The sequence below is a fragment of the Rattus rattus genome, chromosome X (genome assembly GCF_011064425.1).
Source record: "Rattus rattus isolate New Zealand chromosome X, Rrattus_CSIRO_v1, whole genome shotgun sequence".
Classification (NCBI taxonomy): domain Eukaryota; kingdom Metazoa; phylum Chordata; class Mammalia; order Rodentia; family Muridae; genus Rattus; species Rattus rattus.
Window position 1 is genome coordinate 65,342,294 of NC_046172.1, and position 21,892 is coordinate 65,364,185.

Sequence of the window (21,892 nt, forward strand, 5' to 3'; positions counted from 1 at the left end):
CACACTCTTGCAGTGAGATACTCCTGCATGCTTAGATCCAACGCTAGTGATACTGACTTTAATTACTGGCAGATATTAAGCATAGAAATTTAAAAATCAAACCGTATGTGTGTGTGTGTGTGTGTGTGTGTGTGTGTGTGTGTGTGTGTATGTGTGTGTGTGTGTGTGTGTGTGTATGTGCTTGCTGGTGAAAGCATTTCTGTAACCCATAACTCTTCTGGGATTGGCTCAAGTTACAGACTTCAGGAGTGGGGGAGGAAGGGGAATGGTGGATTTACTTCTCTAAGGATAGATTTGACTTTAAAGACTGTCAAAAGTCACTTGAGATTGAGTCTGGTGATAGTGAACTGGTAATGACCTGAATATAACTGAAATAAACATGTAAAAGAACTAACCTATTTTACTTGAAGAATGACAAACATGTGGTATCTTCCTTCTGAGGAAATCCTGGTTACTAGGACAAATGATTAATTGCTTTTAAAGTTTTGTCTGAAAAATACTGAGTTTATAAAAAGGGGGGTTGGGGTGGGCAATGCTCAGGAAGTCTAAAAAACTGTTTTGACTTCTTTAAAGGTCAGGCACTATGGTTTCCATGCTTCTGCTAGGGCTTCTGGGCAGTGATCACCCAAGAGAAGGTTTGACTTATATGAAAGGCACAGCTGTGGAGAAACAGGGAATGATGCTGGATTTACACAGAGACAACCAAAACTGAAACAACACACACAAGGCTTCCTGGTATGTTAAATTCTTTTTGAGGTTAGAGATCTCCTTTTACAGAATTTAGTATATAACAGATTCCAAAACCAAACTTCTTGACCTCCCAAATAGTAAAACAACTAAATGTGCAAAAGAATCACCATTAAACAGGACATCAAAAGCTATACAGTTCCTATGAAACAATATGTGCACAGATTTTTCAAAGCTGTGAAAATGCAATAAAGAGCACAACACATTTTGGTCACTTTATTAAATGACATTAAATAGTTTAAGTTTCAACTACTAAACAGCACTTTGAATGGTGAAAACACAGATAGTATATTGTCATACTTGAATGCTTTTCTTTAAAAACACAATTCCAGTCCTTATATATATTACAAAACAGCCTTAAAGGAAGAAGTGACATCTTTTCTACAGTACTTAAGATACTCAATACAGAACCAAAAAGCAGTCTAACAGAAATAAAGGCAAGTCTTCACAGCTGTATGATTTCAGCAGCCAAAGCTGGATGATGGACTGAAACATTACTATACAACCGGGACAAAACATGTACAATATCACAATTCTAGGCCAAACGCTTTACACCCAAAGAAATAAAACAGGTTACAAAATGTGGAGAATTTAGCAGGCAAAACTGTATTACAAGCAACATTTTAAATTGTCATTTAAGCCATTGCAACTATTTAAAACATCTAAAACAAATATAAAAATGAGCTTTTAGTATCTTATGTGACTTTTGTCTTTATTTGTTAAAACTTGATGTTATACTCAAAGTACATATATTATGTTGCTAACATATCAAGTGAGAAGAGTGTATGCAAGTGGTCCAAGATCTATTTCAAACTCTCTGATTTCCAATGAGTCCTTCTAATTACTATTTTTTCAAGTTATAGTTTCATCCATTATGAAAATGGACTATAATGTTGCCTAAAATTTTCATATCTATGTCTTTGAGTAAATAATTAGAGCATGTAAAAGTTCCCATGTCTAGTACATGAGCTTGAACGTATTCTGGTAACAGTTGGCCAGAGCATACTGCTTTCAAAAATTTACCTCACAAGTCTTGCTTCTTTCATTTCTTCAAAGTAAATGCACATCTGCCCCCCCCCATTAAATAAGCTTTATTATATGGCTGGCACAATATCCAAATACACAGAGTTCATTAGTGTGTTTGATCATGGGAAGGTAGAGCCGCCACACCTCACTTATTCTTCATCACAAACCCGGTGCATGTGGATATTTTAACCACTAGTTCTTACAAGATAAAAATGGAAATCTTTTATTATCCAAACAACTAAATCCATTTTAAGTTCATGTTCAATTCAATATCAATCACGTCCAGTGAGGCCTAGAACAAATACTCCACCCAGCTTTTCTTTAGCTGTTTCTACTACTTGTTTTACATCATTATTTCAAATATGCTATCGTCATGAGTTGACCCATAGTCAAACACAATCTTCTTACTGAAGACACTTAAAACGATCAAATTGAACATGAATGAAATTATAGGTTATTTTTCAAAAACTTGGATCTAGAAAAAGAAATAGACTGATTTTTCTAGTTAAAAAAAAAAAAAAGCAAACCAAACCATACCAAACCAAAACAGAAATAAAAGAGTATTAGGTGAATTAACTTTATCCAAGAGGAAGAGAAAGAAAAGGAAGAGGAGGAAGAGGAATGAAAAGAAAGGAAACCGGGGTTGGGGATTTAGCTCAGTGGTAGAGTGCTTGCCTAGCAAGCGCAAGGCCCTGGGTTCGGTACCCAGCTCCAAAAAAAAGAAAAGAAAAGAAAGGAAACCAACTCAGAGATCAAAACGGGGTGGGGGATCAAACTTGAAAACAATTTACTAAACTGTAAAGGAGCTTGGAAGAGGGAAAGTGTGATGAGTGAAAAGAGGAGCATAGAAGCCAGTGATCCTTATCGTTAAGAGGAATTATTTCACAATACTGACAGTACTGGAGACTATGAAAGCACATTCCTCATGTGAACTTCAAAGTCAGCAAAGGTTCTGCCATTTTGATGTTGTTTATAAAACAGGGTGTGAGCCTAAAACCACAATTTCAGCGCGAAGCTCTTCAAGCGCTCTAACTTGGTTTTCTTAGTTTGCATCCCACTGCCAGCAACAGGATGAAGCACCAGCACTGGCTCCTTGGCGGATGGATTGGACTTCCATTAGTGCCAGGAGACAGGAAACTCATATGCAGAGGATAATCCACAACCCTGAAATCACATACAACTGAAAATAAAAAATGGCAGGAAGACTAGATAAGAAAAGGAATTTTCTCGTCTTAGACTGTACTTAAGGCTGTTTCTACAATGCTAAGATTCAAGGCTCCTCACCTTTAGATTAGTAGTAGTATTTAAGAATATTGCACACGCTTTTAATCACAGAGACAATATTTAGCAGGAGCCCAGTTTCAAACTTCAGTCAAAAGAATATTAAGACCATTTCAATCACTCTAATCAAGAAATGGAATTAGTACAAAAGTATTTTATAACTTGAGGAATCAACTCTAAGAACTCAGCTGTGTGTTTTTATATGTAAAGAGCGAATATATAAATCTTTATTAATTTCTAAATTCATTAATTTTATGACAATTTCATGGTTGCTAAAAGCAGGCATAAAAATTTAGAGAGGAAATCTGTGGAACTGTTACTGTTATGGAAGGATTTGTTTTCACTGAAAACAATTTGAAATATCTTCTGTACTCAATGTGTGTAAGAAGATTGTAGGCAACATCACTGACAAATGTCAGAGAAATGGTATGCCCTATTTAAAAAAAATTTAAACTAATATGGAAGATTGGCATTTAAGGGGTCCAAACTATTTATACAGTTGAGTTCTGTTAAGTCATTGATTCCTAAAAAAATAAAAGATCTTTCTATGATTTTAATAATCCTTTAAACTTTTAGTGCAAAATCACATTGATTTCCCTGGGGAAGGTCCTGGATTTTTGCTTCTCATTGGGGGTGGTGCACGCTGTAAGGGTGGTGGCTGCATACCACCAGCCACTGACTGATACATTCCTCTCATATCAATCTGCTGGTAGTTAGAAGGAGTCATGATTAAATTTGGGAGGCTTTGGCATCATGGAGGTGACTCAGTGTTGCTTGCTGATAAGTCAATTGTTGCTGTTGCTGCTGAGTATACTGCTGCTGAAGCCGCCTGTTCATGAGTATTCGCTGAACACAGCTGATTAACTGGAGAGAGAAAAGGGAGCTGTATATATACAAGTGGTATGTCCTGCCCCAAAGAGGCAAGTATCAAGTTCTGAGTTAAAAATCAATTTGCTAAGGGAGTACCATACCAAAAGGAAAACACATTATTGTTATCACCATTACTAATTTGATGGCATTCACAGGACCATTACTGTAGAAACCAGTTAGTAACACCATTTAGTACTAAATTCTCTTAATGACTTGACTATTGTATTGCAGGCAGCATATAGGTTAGTTGCCATAGTAATCTGTCCTGCACTGTGATTAGTCTCAAGTATTAGTTACAGCACTTTTTGTCAACTCTCCTTTCTTTGTCATTCTCTTGAATATTTCACATGGTGACAGACAAATATTTTAGTGATGAACAGCAAGGGGAAAAGCATTTTAATAGGAATAATTCCTACCTAGAGGTCTCAAATTCCCTAAGACAATTTAAAGGCACACTGATTCTACAGTGCTTCCTAGTAAATCACGCCACAGATGCCCCGTATCAAGATTGTGCTGGGAAAGATGACCAAGGATCATAGAATAGGGCAGTGTTCAGAAGATGTAGGCATCTTATACATTATTCAGGACACCGTAGTCTCCAAATAAATAAACTGACATATGTACTTTTAGAAGATATTAGAATGTGACAGAAGAAGCAAAAGTCTTGAGAAAGTTCTACATGTCCAGAAGAGATAAAAAAATAAAATTATAAAGAAATACAACCTATAAAAACATCAGAGAGAACAGATTGTGGCGTCACTCTTTCGGCCAAATCTCTCTTAACACTACTAGTTTTTAGCAAAACTTGAGAATAATCTACGACCATTCGTCCTGTATGGTTATTGCACTCATACCAACTCATACATACAGAAGAAAATCCAACAGAGCGTAGAGACAGTTCTCACCATTTGTTGCTTTGTCAATACATCGTTGTAAATTGCTTCTCTTCGTTTCACGTCAAGCTCCTGGCTGGCTTGTCTACTTAATGCTAGTGCTTGGACTTGGGCCTCAGAGAGATTCATGTTTTCTTTCCACTGCAAGAAAGATATTTCTATTTATTCCTTATTACTAACTGTGTACAACTGAGGGGAAATCATTAAGGTGCTTAATATGTCCAGGATTTTTCAACCCCATTTCTTTCTTCCTTTATTCATTTCTAAAGAAGCCAATGTTAGGAGAACAGGGTACTAAGCTGTTCATTGGTATATATGGGTTGGCTTCCTCTGGAAAAACTATTTGAATTTGAGGAACCGATAACATTAACAATGTGTTTATACAAACAACGTTACTGTGCTTGACTCGACTCTTGTAATTTATCCATTCTCTTTTATGTCATCATCTATGCAAAATGGATAAATGACAGCTTGAGGCTGTTACAAAGGTTACTGGTACTTAACAATTTTGAATCAAGTCATAAGGATTATATGATTTTCCCACAGAAAGTAGAAAAGTGAGCAGAAGTTAAAACAAAGGACGTGAGATGCACACCGACTGGAGGTCGAAAGGAGACAACTGTCATTTGCTTACTACAGTGGAAATGATGTCTTCAAGAGGCTGAATCCTCACTGATGTCACACTGTTCGTTGCTTCTACAACTTTTTCTCTTCCTTGATTAATAAGATCCTAGAAGGATATAAGGAATAAGGTACATGGGGAAGAAGGACGGCATAGCCTTCAAGTGTACAGATCATTCCTCTTGCCACTTTATAGCACTTGATTTGTAACCTAAGCAACCTATAAATGAAGTGAAACTCAATGTGCAAAAGAGACTTCTTAGGAAGATACAAATTAGGAATTTACTGAAGCATTTAATTTAAATTAATTTAAATAAATCCATGAGCAAATTATAAAAAATGAAAACCACAGATTCAATTAAACTATCAACCCACTGATAACATAGTCTAATATTTCCTATTTAATTCCCACTTTATTCTACCTTTAAATCACACACTTCATCGCAAAGGACAGTAGCACAGACCTAAGGGCACCTCCATCTTGCAAGTAGACTCACAGATGTATTTAAGCTACTTGCAAACACTAAGCAAGTGCATTTCTTTCTCTGGGTATTTTGTAAGTGGCCAAAATGGTATTTCCCCAGCCATTCAGCTGCTCTTATTAGGTCCTTAAAAATCACTCAAACTATATTAATTCAACGATTGATTCCTTTGTGCTCTGCAAAACCTCCAAAAGGTCAACAAATAAAAGGAAAATGTCTTGATTTATTCTGGGTAATCTTTTAGGGAATGTGCTATTCCTACATTGGGAACCCGCAGCCAGGCAGCTGGAACTGCCTTTACTTCATGTCCAACCACCTTTGTCCCTTAGAGCTCACCTCCAGCTGCTGATTACTCATTGCAGACAGGGCTCCCAAATTGAAAGGAATATAAGGAGTTTGAGAGGTGAAAGTGACAGGGTAAAATTAGGTCCCAGTTGGTATGTTGAAAGCGCAGGGTCAATCCCCTAAAAAAACACACACACAAAAAAAAAATATGCACTTTCATGTGATTAAAAGCGTGAAGTTCTAAATCACCGAGCCGGTTTAATAAACAATCTACTTTCTCAGATCTAGGAAATTATTAACACTCTTCCACACACGAACACCCTTTTTACCTGAAACCGAGATCTTACTACATGGAAAGGTGTAACCCCTAAAGGTGTATTCTTTTTTTTCTAGAAATTCCCCACACTGAGGAAATCAGTGGATTCTGATGAGACTCTAACATCATATTAACATTAAAGGGGTTTGGTACAATGAGTTAGGGGTTTGCAAAGGATTCAAATACTAGGATAAGGTTTCTATGCTCAGGCAAATTTCTGCTCAACTGGGCTAATATTTAAAACAGATATGAATTATTTTAAAAAAAAGTTGCTGGTGGAGCTTGGCATTAAATGGCTTTTAATTCAGCAAGGGCTAAGCAAAAAAAAAAAAAATGAGTATTTTTCCTTTAAGTATAACCTACAATCTTCTTCCTCCTATTCTACTAGTGAGTACAGCCAAACCCCTTAAATTGAGATTACTAACTAAGGAGCCTATACGGACGAACAATTATTTTAATATGCCTTCCTTCAAATATGATACCTCTCATCCTTCATGGCTGCCCAATGGCAAACATAAAAACAGAAAGCAAAAATTGTGTTTGTCCCTAGTTTGTTAATCAGATCAGTCTCCAAATGTCGAGCACGAATTATCTCCCTGTCTGTCTTTCAAGTAGCTGGGACAGAGACCATACCTAGTTCCAAAAGTACTTTTAGTTATTAGCAGATCTTTATGATTACAATAACGAAGTTCACTGTGGCACCCTCACCCATGTAGAGGATGCACTTAAATTATAGTCATTCCTGTTAAGCTTCTCCCTTTCCCCTAACATCTATCTCCAGGGAAAAGGCATTTTGAACGAAATACCTTCTTTTCTGCTTCATATTCGGCCCAAGCTGCTTTTCTTTCTTCTTCAGTCAGCTCTTCTTCTTCTTTGTGGTCCAAAAGAGAATCATGTTCATGATATCCTACAATGTGCTCCTTATGTATCTGAAGAAGTTCTGCAAGTATGGTATCCTGTTTGGTGGAAGTGAAATCATAATTATTTTCCCCCTCTGGAACAGATCTTCATAGTTCTAGACAGTTAAAAGTATAAATGGACTGTTTTTCCCATTTCCAATGTGTGCTATAAGTTACCTAGAAAACAGACCTCGCATCAAAATTTCCTGTCAACTCAGGCTGGCGTCCAAATGCTATGGAGCAAAGGATGACCTTGAACTCTTGATCTTCCTGTCTCCATCTACAAAGTGCTAGGATTACAGGTCTACATCACCATCTGGCTAGCTACACAGTCAAATCTGAACTGATAATTATTTTCAACTAATTATAAGAGGTTTGAAAAATGATACCCTAAGTTTATTGTTTATTGTTGTTGTATATGTGTACATGTAAACCTCAATGCACCATAGCATGCAAGTGTAGGTCAGATAACTTGCAGGAACTAGTCTCTCCCTCTACCTGTGGCTCAAAACTTGGGTCAATTAGGTTTGCAGCATGTATCTTTACCCACCAAGTGATTTTTGCCAAACCTAAGTCTGTTTTTTTTATGAGTTATTTTTATTTTTAAGTGTGCATGTGCACAAAGTACAGTGCCCTCAGGCATTGGATTCTCCCAGAGTTGGAGTTACAGGTAATTTGTGAACTGTGTGGACTGTGGAATCTAACTCTGTTACAGGGCAATATGTGCTTTTAACTGCTGAGCCACCCCTCCACTTGTAAAACTTATCTTTGAACATTAAAAAAGGATGTTTAAATACTAAAAGTCTGCTCTGTAATTATGACTATGAGAGCATGGTAGAAAAGAGACATGGGTGAGAATTTAATATGAATGTCATGAATATGATACTTTTGCTAATAAAAAAAATGTAGCCAGGCAATGTGGCACAAACCTGTAATCCCAGCCACTGCTTAGGCTGAGGCAGAAGGATCACAAGTTCAAGGCCTACCTGGGCAATTTCAGTGTGTGACCCTGCCTCAAAAACATACCAACCCCAAATGGTGGGCAGTCCTATAAACCCAGCACTTGGCAGTAGAAAAAGGAAGAAATCCTATTCTAATAAGCAAACAGCCACAAGCTGTTAAAAACCATACATGAGTGTGTGTATGTATGTATGTATGTATGTATGTATGTATGTATGTATGTATGTATGTGTGTGTGTGTGTGTGTGTGTGTGTATATATATATATATATATATATATATATATATCCATACCTAGAAATTTGATCCACAAAAGGGAATCAAATATCTGTTAAATAACTCAAAAATGAGAGATTCGTTTCATAAAGCCCTAAGTCTTTTCCTGTACAGGAGCAAACACAGACCCTAATTCCATATAATGTGGTATCTAACTCCTACGAATACCCTTAGCTACTGTAGCAAACACTTGAAATAGTTACTTCCTTCCAAAAAGGAAATAAAACCGACTTGTAAAGCTATCGCTGTAACCATGCAGTATATGCTATACTTCCTTTGCTGAAATGAGCAAGCTTTTAAAAGACCATACAACGATAGGATTTCAAGAAAATTTCCTGGTAGAATAGAGAGATGCTATGAAAGGCTACTGTCTGGTGTAGTAATCTTCCATCCAAATCTTAGTTGCTGGGCTGGATCCCACTAAACAAGCTTCTCATCACTTGCTCAATCTCTAGAGCTGTTATCAGGGCTAGCAGGCAAAGAGAGGCCTGTCTTTATAAACTCATCTAACATGACTCCCATGACTACCCGAAGCACAACTGAACAGATACAGATATTTTACTTCTGCCTGGCAGTAAGTGATAACTGTAACCAAAATTACTATCAGTTCATTTCTCTGACAAAGCTAGCTACTCCAGGGACCAAGAGAACTCTTATGCCACTGGATCTGGAGTTAACTCTGATAACCACTGAGACCTCTGGCTATGAACACAAGTTAAATATGGATGGATACTACTTACTCACAGGTATAACAAGATATCTCAAGAATAGCAGAATAAATGGAAACACCTAAGTTTTAAAAAAAAATTAAACACCATGTCAATTGAGGATGTCTTTCTCAATCACAACCCAATACAAACATTACTTGTTTACTATAGAGAAGATTTTCCAGAAATGTGTGTGTACAAACACAGTAAAAAGGCCCAAGATAAAGAGTTTTATTGGGTTAGTCCCTAGCATCCTATAATTTCAAATCCAAACTTGCTGACTTGAAATTAGGAGAAATTGAGGACCAGGCAACTGACTTTTCCAATTACACAAGGAACGAGCTGGGACAAGCAACTGAATATCTCAACTCTTATCCAGTAATTATTATTATATCACACTACAGAAAATGCTTGGTTTCATGAGGCTTGTCGCCTCTGTTTCCTAGGTCTACTTTTTAAGTTAAAACTATAATCCCTCAAAGGATTCTGGGCAAGAAACAGCATAAGGTCTTTCTTCTTTTTTTTTTTTTTTTTACTTTTAACTTTTTGAGCTTTCTTTTCCTAAACAACTATATGTTAATTTTTTAAAGATTCATTTATTTTTACTTTATGCATTTGGGTGTTTTACCTGTGTGCATGTATGTATACCATGTGTGTACCTAGTACCCACAAAGGCTAGAACATGGATTACCTGGAACTGGAATTATCCATGGTTTTGAGCCACCATGTGGGTGGCTGCTTAGAATCGAACCCAGGTCCCTTAGAACAGCCAGTGCCATCTCTCTACAGGCTCAGTGTAAGTGACTTTAATGAAAGAAAACATAAAAGCCAAGGCGAAAATCCCCAACTTGTGAAAGACTAGTTCATGCTCATACTAAAGCTGACATATACTATTTTGCCATTTTCATTCCTTGATTCTAGATTTATTTTATCAAAATGAAACATGATTACCTAATTAAGGTCAGGTAATGGTGGCAATTCAGTCTCTATTCAAGCAATACTGTCCCTTTTGATTCACAGCCAACTGAAATACCAGTAAGTCACAGGAAAAGCTCGCATAACTTTGATTTCTACCATTAATAAAATTTGGAGCCTTATGAGCACAGTCCATGTGTTCAAGCCAAAATTCAAAAACAAACCAGAAACTTCATATTTTTTCTAATGACTATGATAATTTCTCTTTTCAAATTAATCAAAGTAATACTAATATCTAACTATATAACCTGGAGACAACTGTGAATAATATGGTATATATTCCTTCATGTGTGTACATGGAGCTTTTCACAAACATGGGAACACGTTAGACTTAAGTGAAATCTACATTTCTCCCTTGCTATCTTTGTATAGACATCACTTTATACAAAATACAAACCACTGGTTTTGACGGAGGCACAGAACTTAAGATTATGTCAGTGGTTCTCAACCTGTGCCTTGCAACCCTTTGGCAAGCCTGTATCTCCAAAAGTAGTTACATTACAATTCATAACAGTAGCAAAAGGACAGTTATAAAGTAGCAAAAAAATGATTTTTTGGTTAAAGGTCACTACAACATGTGGACATGCATTAACAGGTTGGGTCGCAGCATAAGGAAAATTGAGAGTCAATACACTATATAGAAAACCTTCATCAACTGTTGATGAAGAGATTAAAATGATTTTTCTGTGTTGATTATTATGATACCTGCAATGGAATGAATTAGAGGATATACTTTAAAAATTTCCTCACATATTGATTATGCTGATAATACTCAAGCCCTTGGACTACTATGTATACTGTAATCATCACTTTAAGACCTAGAGGGATGGCTCAGTTGGTAATATGCTTGCTTTGCAAACATAAAAGAGCCCAAGTTTGGATCTCTCATATTTGGTTGATATCCTGGGGAGGTCCGCTTTATTTGGGGGGGAATCTGAGGGAAGGAGAGAGGGGGGGAAACTGGGGTCGGGATGTAATATATAAGAGAAGAATAATTGCCTAGGAGCGCCAAGGCCCTGGGTTGGGTCCCAACTCGAAAAAAAAAAAAAAAAAGTAGGGGTTGGGGATTTAAAGCTCAGTGGTGGTGCGCTTGCCTAGGGCGTAAAGGCCCTAGGTTGGTCCCCAGCTCCGAAAAAAAAAAAACCAAAAAAAAAAAAAAAAAAAAGAAGAATAAATAAAAAAAAGATTTAAAATGGAAAAAAAGCCTTGGAGAAAGGAAGGGGGAGAGGAGGTAGGCATCGCTGTAAACCCAGACTGAGGAAGAAGAGAAAGGATGAACTCTAGGCCATATTAGCCAGCTAGCTTAGTCAAATCTGTTAGCCCCCAAGTTCAGCAAGAAACCCTATTTCAAAAAAAAAAAAATAAGAATGCAAAATCTGGTCAGATGAGCAACCACTCACACAAATTCATGATATAACTCCCTGCTCTCTTTCTGTTTTAAGAATAAAAATACAATTCACGCAAATTAAGCCCTGTCTTAGAAAAATAGAAAATAATATAGCTCAGAAGCAGGGCAGCAGATACCATCCCATATCTTTGGCTTTTAAATTAATTGCAGCATTCAATCTAAATAAGAAACAAATAATGAGATTAGGAAGGCCAAAAAATATTTGTAACAGGATCCTCAGACTACTTCTTCAGGAAAAACATTCTTGCAAATCCAGAATAAACTATGAAAGTTAAAAGTTTTTTTTTCCATGTAAGATACAATCAGTAGAAAGGTTTTTGTTTTCCTCCTTTAAAGCAGCATTTATATTTGTTGCTATAGTAACACTATTATTGAAAACAATACTGGAACAGAATCTATAATCACTAAGCCAACAGTCATCAAAATGAGGCTTAAATTACATCCAAATGTGTACCTTTACTTGTCTTTGTTTAAACTTTACTTTTTCTTAAATACGTTTTTTTTAATGCCTACAAACTGAAAAAACTATGGTCTGTATTTCAGCTAACCACCTAAATTAGTTTAAGCTTTAAAAGTGACTAGTTCAATTAATAAAACAAAAAATAATCATAAATTAAAAGTTTAAATTAATTTATTTGGAAGTTTAAAGTATTTGGCAAGCTGACAAAAATCCCATCTAATTAATTCCAAAGTCCAACCTTGAAAATAAAATTGTTAAAAAATAATCAAGGCTTTGCCTGGGGGTAGGGTAGGAGGTTTGCCATATTTCAAAAATATTTTGCTTACCATCACTTTGAATTTGAGTTTTATAATATGTGGAAGTAAAAGGTCGCTAGAATACTTAACTGCCATATGACCGACTAAAAGGCTATGAAAAAGGTCCCTTTTATTACTTGAAGAAGTCTAGCATTTTAGTGAAGAAATTTAATAATCCTGCTCCAAAAGCTTTTACTTTCACATTTGAAGTCAGTTTCTTTCCCCAGATTGCAGTGGGAGAAAAACTGTAGTGTGTGGAGTAAGTAGATAGCTTACTGAATGAACCTGAGACTTCTGTGTTTGTGTTTGCAGTACATAACCTATGCTAAATAAAGAGCATTAGAAATTGGCCCGAATTCCCAGAGTATTGGCATGAATTATTGACGACCATAGAACTTTCCTGTCTGCCAAGCTGACATTAGCAGAGGGCAAAAACGTCTCTTGATAAGAATGTTTTTTTCTTTAACATTTAAAGAACTAAACACTATATTTAGGATTTAAACGTCAAAAATTGTCACCACAGTTCTAGAAACTACAGTTTTTCAAGAAAATTATAAAAATGATATAAACATTAACAGACAGAGCAGTATATATAGTGTTATAAAGCTGACAGTGAACCTAAGACGCCCCACTGCAGGGTTGTGTGCCTGTAGGGCAGGCAGCAGCATCCAATGCTTATATCTCTAGGAAACTGTATATGATTAGACCCACACTTCAGATATGAACCAGCATGGGCCTTGAACTTGCGACCATCTTGCCTCAGCCTCTCAAACGAGGATCATAAGCACACATCACCAGGCTTAGCAAGTAGTAAATATTTGTAGTGTATCAAACTCTCCATAAGGAAACAATTTCTGAAGTCCAACTCAATCCCTTCCCCAATGGAATCTTGCAAAACACCCTGCCTAGCAAGGATACATTATATATGATGTAATTTCCACTGGCAATAATTTCTAAGGCAGCTTAGCTTGTCAGAATTTGGGAATATGTTCTTTGGAGGTATCATTGGCACCATGGACCCTGTTACCTAAAGAAAGACTTGGTGGCCTTGACTTCCTACTAGATTTTCTTGTTTAAGAAAAGGGAGAGGAAAGAGAGAGAAAATGAAGAACAAACAAAAGCCCCAGTAAAACAGCAGTAACAGCCAAGTGTATATTGTGTAGTTTGTAGGAGGACCAGAAGTCCTTTCTTATTTTAACAACTCACTACAAAGCTACCTGAAAAATGAGAGTCTTTAATAAATAAGATAGATAATCTAAATACCAAAACCCAAATACTACAGAAACTGTAGATGGCTAAAGGATAATTCTCATATATTGTGTAAGGAAGAGGAGAGAAAACCCTTAGTTATTGGGAAGGGTATTCATTCCTTGACAAGTCCACACAGATTCACTGAAGTGAGTATTTACTAATTACTGTTAGTACTCTGACAACTGATACAGTTCATCTCGAAGGAAACTCAGGCCTCAAATTTTGCTTCTCCCATGTATAGCTAGATTATTTCTTTTGTCCCTGAATGTTTTCATTCATATGTCAAACTTTGATCTTATAAGGATAAAGATCTCATATGATGTTTCTTTCAAAATATATATTGCTTTCAGAGAAATTAATTTAGCAAAATGGCAATATTTGTAACAACTATTGAAAGGAAACTATCAGTGACCATTGGTGCAGTTACTACATGTGACGGTGTGTGTGTGTGTGTGTTTGTGTTTGTGTGTGTGTGTCTGTGTGATCTCCATGAGGTGTAGGTATTGTTATTTCTTGAGAATTGTGGGGCTCACGAAGCTTGCTTTAAAGTATCCCCTATGAGCCAGGTGTGGTGATCCATTTCTGCCATCTCAGCACTGCAGAGACTAAGACAGGAGGAACGCCAAGAATGTATGCCAGCCTAGTCTACATACTGACACCCATGGCAATCTCAACTAAAGAGTGAGATGCTATCTCAAAACATACAGGGGCGAGTGAGAGAGCTCAGTCAGCAAAGGCACCTGCGGTGCAATGCAACTCCTGCAAGCTATCCAAATGCCTCCTCATCCACTGAGGTGGCTCCCCCCACTAGCAAATACATTTTAAGAATTAGAGGAGAAAAAGGAACACCAACAAGATTTACTTCCAAAAGCATATTTAGCAGAAAACCTAAAATAAAGAAAAGACACAAACCAGCTGTCCCTTCTACATGGCATCAATATCCTAACAAACACCAAATAAGAGATTTTGATAATCTACAAAGTACTGGTATAGCTAAAATAATTCCTCTTAAACTTGTATTTTCTGGTATTCTATTTTTTTTTTTATTTTTTGAGAAAGGGTATCTGTGTATCCCTGGCAGTCCTGGAACTCACTTTGTAGACGAGTCTGGACTCGAACCCACTATGATCTGCATGCCTCTGCCTTCCAAGTGCTGGGATTAAAGAATGCACACTACCAATACCCAGCCCAGTATTCTATTCTTAATTCAGAGAAATATTAAGAACTTTTGTATCAGAAAACCCATATGCATGAATACCACTAGACTTTGTTTTATTAAACAAAAAAATGACTAAACATATAAAAGAGGCAGAGAAGTAACAACTGACATTAAACTTCATATTTCAATTATAAACTTAGCTCCTTAGTAGATGGCAGCAAAAATTAGACTCATGTGCCACCATGTGAATCCTATGTCTCAAAAGCAAATGTATGCAAGCTCAGAGAAAGTTCCTAAAATAAGCTGATTAGCTATTCCAAGCTTTACATCAAATTATTTTAATGGTATTCTACTCTAGTGTTAAAAATGACAAACCTAAAACCTGATATTATTGTGTGCTGGCTAATAAAACTGTACAATAACATCTCTGTTCAGTAAAGTATGCTTTGAGGTATTAGAGCTGGCATAAAGGACTAATGTCTAGGGGAGAAAACTGTCCACAAAGTCAGGGTGGAGAAAGGCAACCTGAAGGCTCACTTAGGGTGCTTCAGCTTAAATCCCCATTTTGTCCTCCCTACAATTACCAACATGCAGTCCACACTTAAAGAGACATAAGTGGTACAGTGCTGGAAAGGGAAATGCAGAAAGGCTTCTATGCCAGTTACATTGGCTTTTGTTTTCTTAATAAAGGGTACAGAACCTAGGTTGTGTACACTGTGCTTAAGAGGAACAAAACACCTACTTTTAAGTGTATTATGAAATGTGGCCCTGGCCAAGATCAGATCACTAAAACCTATGCAATCTATAAATTTATTGCCAGAAAAGCATTTTTACCAAAGAACATTTACATATGTGTTAACAGAGGTGACATTAATATTTAAGAAACAAATAGTTGAGAATCAGGCACCAACTCAGTAAAATTTGGTGAAGGCTCACAATGACTGAAGAACATTACTCTGAAAAATTAAAAGGATGGATAGAACCTAGTACATCAGTTATTTTTTGTTTTGTTTTGTCACCTTGACACAAGCTAGAGTTATTTGGGACAAAGAACCTGAATAGAGAAAATGAAAAAATGATTCCTCCTTTAGACTGCCAGGACAAGTCTAGTCTGTATGGCACTTTCTTGACTGATGTGGAAGGACCAACCCAACCATTGGGGGTGGTGCCATCTTGAGCAAGTGGTCCAGGGGTATATGAGAGAGTGAACTGAGCAGACCAGAGGGAGTGAGGCAGTAAGCAGCACTCCTTCCTATTGTTTCAGTTCCTGCATCTGTTTCTGCCTTCAGTTACTGCCTTGACTTCCCCTGAAGATGGACGCTACTGTAAGCCATAACCCTTTCCTCACCCAGTTGCTTTTGGTCATGATGTTTTATCAATGCAAAAGGAACCCTAACTATAGAGCTGAGTATTATTGAGGACTGATACCTGTAACTCCAGTCTTCAGGATGCTGAAGCAGTAGGACTACTAGATGTTCAAGGACAGCCTAAGCTACAAAGGGAATTCAAGGTGAGTCTAAGCTATAGAGCAAGAAACCAAAAAGCAAAAAACCAAAAGCAAACCAAAAGAGATGAATAGACACTTAGCAGAAATGATTCAGAAGATCTTAAATTTAATCCACTAAAAGAAAAAAGTATTCACAGGATTATGAAGCTATTGAATTTCAAAAAAGAGAAAAAAATTCACTGGCAACAACAACTAAGAATCCAATGTGTAGACTTAAGAAAATACAAGTTAATGTGCTATCACCATGAATGGAGTTGACTAATATGGCAGATTCAAGAAGGAACTGAAGATACAATAAACAGAGCTGGTATGTGGCTCAGCAGAGGAGCACTTGTGTAGGACGTGCAAAGTGCAAACAGACCCAACAAAGCCAGACAGATACAAGGCAAAACCAATCAATTATCTTCCTTTTGGAACTGTACCCCGAGAGACTAACAGAGTAAGACTAAACACTCAATAAACTGTAGTCACACCTCTCAATGACAGTACATCATTAAGGAATGGTGAGAGTTCAGTGACATTCTATATTTTTTAAAGGCTAGTGTTACACGGCCCACTATGGAAGAGAGCAAAGGAAGAATGGAGTTGTTGCCTCGAAAGAGCTATAAAAATAAGAGACAAAAGCACAGTCAAGTGACTAATAAACTACAGCTGAGACATCAAATCTAATTAGAAAGTTGAGAAGGAAAACTAAAAAAAAAAAAAAAAAAATAGAAAAACCAAAACAAGAATTGTGCACTAAGAGGACAATAAAGAGGCAGAAAGGCATATAACATCAGGTACGTTAGAAATTAGCAGTTTCAGAAAATTTAACATAGAGAAGGCATGCTACTTAATAACTACTTAGATAATGTAAATTGAGAACAAGAATTAAGATATATCATTTTTGACTAAAGATAGTACAAAAAAACACAAAAGTAAAAACCAAAACAAACCAAAGGCGAAAAACCAAAACAAGAGAAAGAACATAAACTTGGGTGAGTGGGATGTGGGGAAGGAAGAAAACATGATCAAAATACATAATATGAAAAAAATTAAGGATAATTAAAATTATAGATAAAAGGGACTGTAGTCACAATTGTATACTAATAATAGGTAACTTTAATAAAAGCAGGTTCAAAAGACAAGAAATATTTCACTGCAAATGTCAAAATAAACCCTATCAAGGTTTTGGTGACATGAAGTAAGCTGGTAAATACACCCTGAGGGACAAACGTAGCCTTTACTAACTGGACTGTACAGCCCTGCTGTTCACACGGGCTTTAGTTAGGCCTGTCATTACCGCTCATCTACATCATCTCAACAGTATCCTAACAAGGGTCTTAACATCCACTTTATTTTCTCTAATGCGTCTTCTACACTGTTACACAAAATACTTTTTCTAAGATGAAAAATGCTTCCTGTTTAAAGTTCAATAGATCCTACGGCCATAATGTGATTTCTAATCTATGTTCTATTAACCCATCCCCATCCACCTGTAACCCTACAGTATGATTATTTTCTTTAGGATCCTCCAACTTGTGCCATTTACTTCACATTTCTTTTAGGAATTGCTGTTCTCCCTGTGGTCTCAGCAATGCCATAGCTACTCCTATTTTCAATATATTTTTAAGCAAGTCCTCACCTTCAACTTTTCCAAAGAACTGGATGGTACATTTAGGTATGTGCCTGTACAGATTTCTAATATATAACCCAGGACATTTCTTCTGTTCACTTAAGAGAAAAACACTGTCTTAGTCAGGGTTTCTATTCTTGCACAAACATCATGACCAAGAAGCAAGTTGGGGAGGAAAGGGTTTATTCAGCTTACACTTCCACATTGCTGTTCATCACTAAAGGAAGTCAGGACTGGCACTCAAGCAGGTCAGGAAGCAGGAGCTGATGCAGAGGCCATGGAGGGATGTTTCTTACTGGCTTGCTTCCCCTGGCTTGCTCAGCTTGCTTTCTTATAGAACCCAAGACCACCAGCCCAGGGATGGCACCACCCACAATGGGCTGGGTCCTCCCACCCTTGATCACTAATTGAGAAAAATGCCTTACAGCTGGATCTCATGGAGGCATTTCCTCAAGGGAGGCTCCTTTCTCTGTGATAACTTCAGCTTGTGTCAAGTTGACACACAAAACCAGCCAGTACAAACACTTAATGGACTTATGCTGAAGTCCAATACATTAAGTATATAAAAGCAGAGGGGCTCTAGTTGAAAAGGGATGGTGACTTCAAGGTTCAAATTTTAGCTCTAACCTCACTGGTCACACAAACTCTCTAAATCCCAGTTTTCTGAGATTATAGACTGTGAAAGCATTCTGAATTTTAAAAACTTTTTTATTAAAATAAAGCATCCTAAGCCAAGCACTGGTGGTGCATGCCTTTAATCCCAACACTTGGTAGGCAGAGGCAGGCGGATCTCTTGAGTTTGAGGCCAACCTGGTCTACCTGACTAGATCAGGATAGCCAAGGCCACATAGGGAAACTGTCTCAAAAAATGTATGCTAAACAAGTTATTGAATTTTCAGAATCCCAGGGGTCCTTCTCCATGTTTCCTATATTTGGTAGCAACTATAACTTTTAGGAGTGAGGGACAACAATAAAGTATAATATTCAGAGTATAGGTCAGTAGTACAGAGCTTGCATAGTATGCATAAGGTCATAAAGTTCAATCCCAGCAAAGTGAAAAACATTTGCTGCAGTACTCAGCAGAGCAGATCTGAAGGCCAGCGTCCATACAAATTAGATGCATACACCAGGTTAAGTGACATAATCATGCTAAGCCTTGACTTTCTCTCTATTCCCTCTAATAATTTCCTCTAATTTGGCTTTTGGTACAGTATGTAACCCAAGCTGGCCTCAGGCTCATAATCCTCGAGTCTCAGCCTCCATGTGATTGATATTAGAGGTATGTGCTAATTTGCTGTGTAGCATATGTTAAACTTGTACAACTGCTCTTCTTGCCACTTCCATATACTGGGATTAAAGGTATGCACGCCATGTATACCAATTCACCGGTTTCTAACTGGATTGTTTATTTCCTATTAGAAATATTACTGGGGTTGGGGATTTAGCTCAGTGGTAGAGCGCTTGCCTAGGAAGCGCCAAGGCCCTGTTGGGTCCCCAGCTCGAAAAAAAGAACCAAAAAAAAAAAAAAAAAAAAGAAATATTACTAATTAGGAGCTATTTCCTATACAAGCTGAAATGTAACATTAGGTATAATTTTAGAAAAGATCTCTTAACTAGATAAAATTAGATATGAAATAATCTCAAATTGGAGAGGGGAACTATTTTTAAAATTATAAGCATATATACAAACCCTCAAGTGAAATTATACAGAAGTAATACAAAAGGTGTTGGTGAACAAATTAATTTACTATTTTTTATAGTATGCACTTGAAAATATTTTTAAGATCTATCTACTTGAAAAAGAAACCCATAAAACAATAGTATAGTATTATTAAATTATGTTTGTGTGCTGTTAAATGTACAAAACAACTTAGCTACTGCATAGGAAACATTCAGACTACTGAAGAATATAAAATCAGCACTCAGGAGATAAACAGCTTGAGGCTATTCTGAGCTATATAGAAGACCCAGTTTCAGAAATCCTAGGCTGTCTGGGTTATAACTCAAGTGCTATACTGTTGCCTCCTACGTATAAAGACCTGAGTAACCAAGACACCTATGCATACACACACAGTGAGAAGGTCAAGAGCTGGGTATGCTCAGCAGTAGAAGCTTTTCTGGCATTTGCAAGACCCTGGATCTCATCTCCAGTACCACAAATAAATTTCCCATTCTCAATCTGGCAGTGGTGATGTATACTTTAATCCTAGTACTTGAGAGGCAGACACAGGCAGATCTCTGTGAGTTCAAAGCTAGCCAGGTCTAAAGAGTTCCAGGACAGCCAGGGTACACAGGGAAATCCTGTGTGGTCCAAAAGAAAAAAATAACATTCCATAACTAATGAAGACATATCATTATTAATAGTATTTCCTAACATGAATATTATAATGATACTTTTAATTTTAAAAGTAATTGACTAAAAATGGTTGTTTTAAACATATAAGTACCCTGAAATTTGTCTAAGAAATTTGAAGTTGTCATAAAAACAAGTTCTTTCCAGATGGGCATGGTAGCATAAACCTTAATCTTAGTACTTGGGATATAGAGCAAGAGGGTAAGAAGTTCAAAGTCATCCTTAGCTATGTAACCAGTTTAAGGCCAGACTAGATTGTAGAAAACAAAAAGGTCCATCCAAAATTCTGTGTCAATAAACTTTAAATTCAAGTTTCTCTTATTAGAAAACTAACATATTTGTTATATATGCATGTGTATAAGCAAATACACACACACACACACACACACACACACACACACACACACACACACACACACACACTAAAAACATTTTAAATCCCTGTAATCATAGTACTTAGGAGGCTGAGGCAAGAAAACAGTAAGTTTGAAGATAACATAAAGAGATCCTGTGTCAAAATAAAAAATACAAAAATATAGAGATATGTATTTAAAAATAAATAATACTTATGTGAGTTACATATACATATTTCTTCAAAATGCTATGTTAGCACTAGAGGCTGTTCTTTATAAAACAAAAACAAAAATATTCCTTCCTTAAATGGCTATTTAAGGTATACAATCTTATGGAAAAATAATGGGCTTTACAAGCGACTAAAGTGTTACCCAGCTATCTGCTTTCACAATGGTCTCAATCAAGATAACAGGAAAAAGTGTATGTATACATAGCCTTCTTGAGGATTAGAATGGGACTAGCTTATAAAATATTTATTTAAATTAGAAAAATAACATAGGCTTTTCTTCTTATGAGAAACATACAAAAGCCTGAACAGAGTTAATGTATTTAAGTCAGTGAGTTTGCAGGTATGGACACACCCGCGAAAGAATCACTAGAATCAATGTCATAACCCATTATTTCTAAAAGCTCTACTGGTGATATCTTTTGATGATAAGATCGCTTGAGATTTACTCTGCTGGCAACACAGATACTATGATGCATAATACTACTCTAGGAGGAATTTATCTGGCCTGATTGAAGCTTTATGTCCTTTGACCAAAACGTGCCGATTACACAAATTTCCTAGCGACCACCACTTTGTGAGTCAACAAAACAGGATGTAGAAAGCTCATAAGGGGGGTTGGGGATTTAGCTCAGTGGTAGAGTGCTTGCCTAGCAAGCACAAGGCCCTGGGTTCGGTCCCCAGCTCTGAAAAAAAGAAAAAAAAAAAAAAAGAAAGCTCATAAGGGGACTCATCTTACATCTGGTTTATTTTAATTTGCATACTAACCTCTATATTGTTGTGAATAGGATTCTGTTACTGTTTTTCAAGGTGAGATAATAGTTCATAGTAAATTTTGTGCACTCACCTGCTGATTAACATTTAGATTTACTTCACAGGGTAGTTACTGTGACTAATACTACAGTAAGCACAAAACCAATATTTCA

At 36.7% G+C, this 21,892-nt stretch overlaps 2 protein-coding genes across 13 annotated transcripts in view; both read right to left on the minus strand.

Annotated features, from left to right (window-relative positions):
* Positions 1-729: 729 nt before the first annotated feature.
* LOC116888538 (transcriptional regulator ATRX-like) lies at positions 730-6,383 on the minus strand. Its single transcript, XM_032889844.1, has 4 exons — positions 6,257-6,383; positions 5,452-5,547; positions 4,830-4,958; positions 730-3,918 (listed from the first exon to the last, which is right to left on the minus strand). The coding sequence occupies exons 1-4, from the start codon at positions 6,275-6,277 to the stop codon at positions 3,784-3,786; spliced, it is 381 nt and encodes a 126-aa protein (XP_032745735.1). The 5' UTR covers positions 6,278-6,383; the 3' UTR covers positions 730-3,783.
* Positions 6,384-7,262: 879 nt separating this feature from the next.
* Positions 7,263-21,892, minus strand: part of LOC116888537 (transcriptional regulator ATRX) — a 138,899-nt gene continuing 124,269 nt past the window's right edge. For all 12 annotated transcript variants that reach the window (XM_032889841.1, XM_032889838.1, XM_032889833.1 and 9 more), the window contains one exon: positions 7,263-7,477. In XM_032889841.1, coding sequence (XP_032745732.1) covers positions 7,286-7,477 — 192 coding nt within the window. In that variant the 3' untranslated portion in view covers positions 7,263-7,285. The remainder of the gene's footprint in view (positions 7,478-21,892) is intronic.